At 47.0% G+C, this 2,865-nt stretch overlaps 1 protein-coding gene across 1 annotated transcript; it reads left to right on the forward strand.

Moving 5' to 3' along the window:
- Positions 1–344: 344 nt before the first annotated feature.
- LOC307036803 (elongation factor 1-beta-like) lies at positions 345–2,266 on the forward strand. The gene is made up of 2 exons (XM_079677416.1): positions 345–521; positions 1,304–2,266. The coding sequence occupies exons 1-2, from the start codon at positions 481–483 to the stop codon at positions 2,046–2,048; spliced, it is 786 nt and encodes a 261-aa protein (XP_079533542.1). The 5' UTR covers positions 345–480; the 3' UTR covers positions 2,049–2,266.
- Positions 2,267–2,865: the final 599 nt, after the last annotated feature.

Raw genomic sequence — 2,865 nt, forward strand, 5'->3', positions numbered from 1 at the left:
CTTCTGTGACGTCATAGAAGTGTTCACATCTGGATCAGTCTGTATCAGATCCGTTGCAGCCCCTTTTTAAGAGATTTGGGTATGGAGGAAAATAGAGAGGATTGTGTTTCGTGACACTTGGTGAGTTCCCTGGAACACCGGGGGGGACACATATTCATGTAAACAAGGCGTACACAAGTGCATTTTGCATGATAGGTCCCCTTTAAAAAAAATAGGGATGCACAAGGATGTTGGCATGTCCTCAGTGGAAATGAAACGTATGCTCTGTTATTTATTAAATGCCAATTCCTTACATGAAAAGAATGCAGTGTTTCACGTACATTGTACCGTGTGTCTGCATCATAAAAATAATGTTCTTTTGCTTTTCTCTCAGATTCCACCTTCTTCCCCGGCCGCTGCGCCGAGATCTTCGTCGGTGGGAAGAGCGTCGGACGTCTCGGCGTTCTTCACCCGGACGTCATCACCCGCTTCGAGCTCACGATGCCCTGCTCCGCCGTGGAGATGGACATCGAGCCCTTCCTGTGATTTAAACCTTCTTAACTCTAAACCCCCTACCCAAAATAGCACAACATACCCCCCCCTATTATCTGACAAGAACAGAAAGCACGAAGGAAAATCAGGCTCGACATTTGTTAAAAAGATAACACATGTTTGGATGTTGTGGTGGACGTTTGCTGCATGTGCTGCATGGCGTTTTTTACATCAGAAGAATAGAAAATGGACATCGAGCCCTTCCTAATCTCAAACCCCCTACCCAAAATAATACAACATACCCCCCTGTTCTCTGACAAAAACAAGAAACAACAATCAGGCTTGAAATCTGTTAAAAAGATACAAGGATGTTGTGTTTGTGCTGCATCGTGTTAAAGACACATCAGAAGAATTCAAAATGGACGTGGAGCCCTTCCTGTGATTTCCCCTTCTTAATCTTAAACCCCCCACCCAAAATATATATAACATACCCCCCTATTCTCTGACAAAAATGAGAAACAATAAGGAAAATCAGGCTTGAAATTTGTTAAAAAGATAACGCATGTTTGGATTTTGTGCTGCATCGTGTTTTTACATCAGAAGAATTAAAAATTAACAAGAAGTCTTTTGTGTTTTCGATGAAAATGGTGTGTGTGTGTGTGTGTGTGTGTGTGTGTGTGTGTGTGTGTGTGTGTGTGTGTGTGTGTGTGTGTGTGTGTGTGTGTGTGTGTGTGTGTGTGTGTGTGTGTGTGTGTGTGTGTGTGTGTGTGTGTGTGTGTGTGTGTGTGTGTGTGTGGATCTCAGTGACTCATTGCTCCCTTGGTTCTTCCAGTGGCCACCCTGCAGAGACCACGCTCACACACGACGTCCCGCTGCACGAAGTCATCAAACACCACTTCCCGTCGCAAGTCCCCAACTCCCGTCCAACTTCTACCAAAACGGTGTTCGGCGACGTGAGTTCTGCTGCCGGTCTGAAGGCTCTCGATGATTTTCTGGTGGATAAAAGCTACATGGAGGGTTTTGAGGCGACTCAAGCCGACACCACGATGTTCGACGCCATCCCATCCGCCCCTTCTTTGACTTTTCCCCACCTTTTACGCTGGTACAACCACGTCAAGTCCTTCCTGAGGGAACGAGCCAACCTCCCGTCCGCTAAAAGTCAATTCGTCCTCGATGAAGAAGATGACGATGATGATGACATTGATCTTTTTGGCTCGGACGACGAAGAAGACAGCGCCGAAGTGGAGAAACTTAAAGAGCAGCGTCTCGCCGAATACGCCGCTAAGAAATCCAAGAAACCAGCTCTCATCGCCAAGTCGTCCATCTTGTTGGACGTGAAGCCGTGGGACGACGAGACGGACATGGCGAAGATGGAAGAGTGTGTGCGCAGCGTCAAAATGGAGGGGCTTCTGTGGGGGCAATCCAAGATGGTGCCCGTGGGATACGGCATCCAGAAGCTGCAGATAGGGTGCGTGGTGGAGGACGAGAAAGTGGGCACGGATCTGCTGGAGGAGGCCATCACCGCCTTCGAGGAGTACGTTCAGAGTGTGGACGTGGCCGCCTTCAACAAGGTCTGACTCATCGTGGAGACGCAGAATCATGATGTGGAAAGAAACACAACGTTCAAGTAGTCCATTTAAATAAAGCTTTAACTCAGTGGTTCCATCTGATGTCTAGATGTAGGTGATAATGAAACACAATGCTCAAGTCCTTCTGAAAAGACTGTTGACCCTTTGATTCAAAGTACTGAGCATGTTTTCCTTTTAACTTCCAATAAAGCCATTCTGACTTTTCACTTTCAAGCTTTGATCCTTTGTTTCTAGTCCATCTTTTTATCAGAGCAAACATTCCCATGGTAGGACATTTTAAACCATTAAGGGCAATTTCTTAACATCTTGGGAATTCCATCCTGTGATTTCTTGGTGTTGCCCTTTGCCCCCCTTAGTGTCTGACATTACTGTGCATGCAACATTAGATTGAATGTATTGACTCTTTCATTCAAGGCAAGTTACAATAAGTGGAATCAACCTTAAAGGTCCCATGTCATGCTTTTCCGGTTATTACTCGTCCCCTTGTGTGTTATGAAGGTTTTTCTGCATGTAAACGGTCTGCAGAGTCACAAACCCTCAAAGTGCACGCTGTAGCGAGTAAAACTCTAACACAGAAGACCTGTCTATGCTGCCCCAGAACGCCTCGCTGGACATTTCTCTTTTGCCATTGTTTACTTCTTGGGAATAGTGACGTAACGTAGTACGTCAATATACCAATCCGCGGACTTCCTCACACACACTCGGCCGGACGTTGCGGGGCTCGCTGCTGCGGGGAGCGGGACACTGTGAGCTGGCTCACTGCTGTGGGGTCGTCGAGACAGCGCGGAACTCAGCCTGGGCGCAC

This window comes from Notothenia rossii (assembly GCF_949606895.1).
Source record: "Notothenia rossii genome assembly, chromosome: 4".
Taxonomy (NCBI): domain Eukaryota; kingdom Metazoa; phylum Chordata; class Actinopteri; order Perciformes; family Nototheniidae; genus Notothenia; species Notothenia rossii.

What these genes read in the sequence shown, in the direction of transcription:
- LOC307036803 (XM_079677416.1), top strand. Translation starts at nt 481, where the DNA reads ATGCCCTGCTCCGCCGTGGAGATGGACATCGAGCCCTTCCT. An exon ending in ATGGACATCGAGCCCTTCCT is followed by an intron (nt 522 to 1,303) that starts GTGATTTAAACC and finishes TGGTTCTTCCAG; the next exon opens with TGGCCACCCTGCAGAGACCA.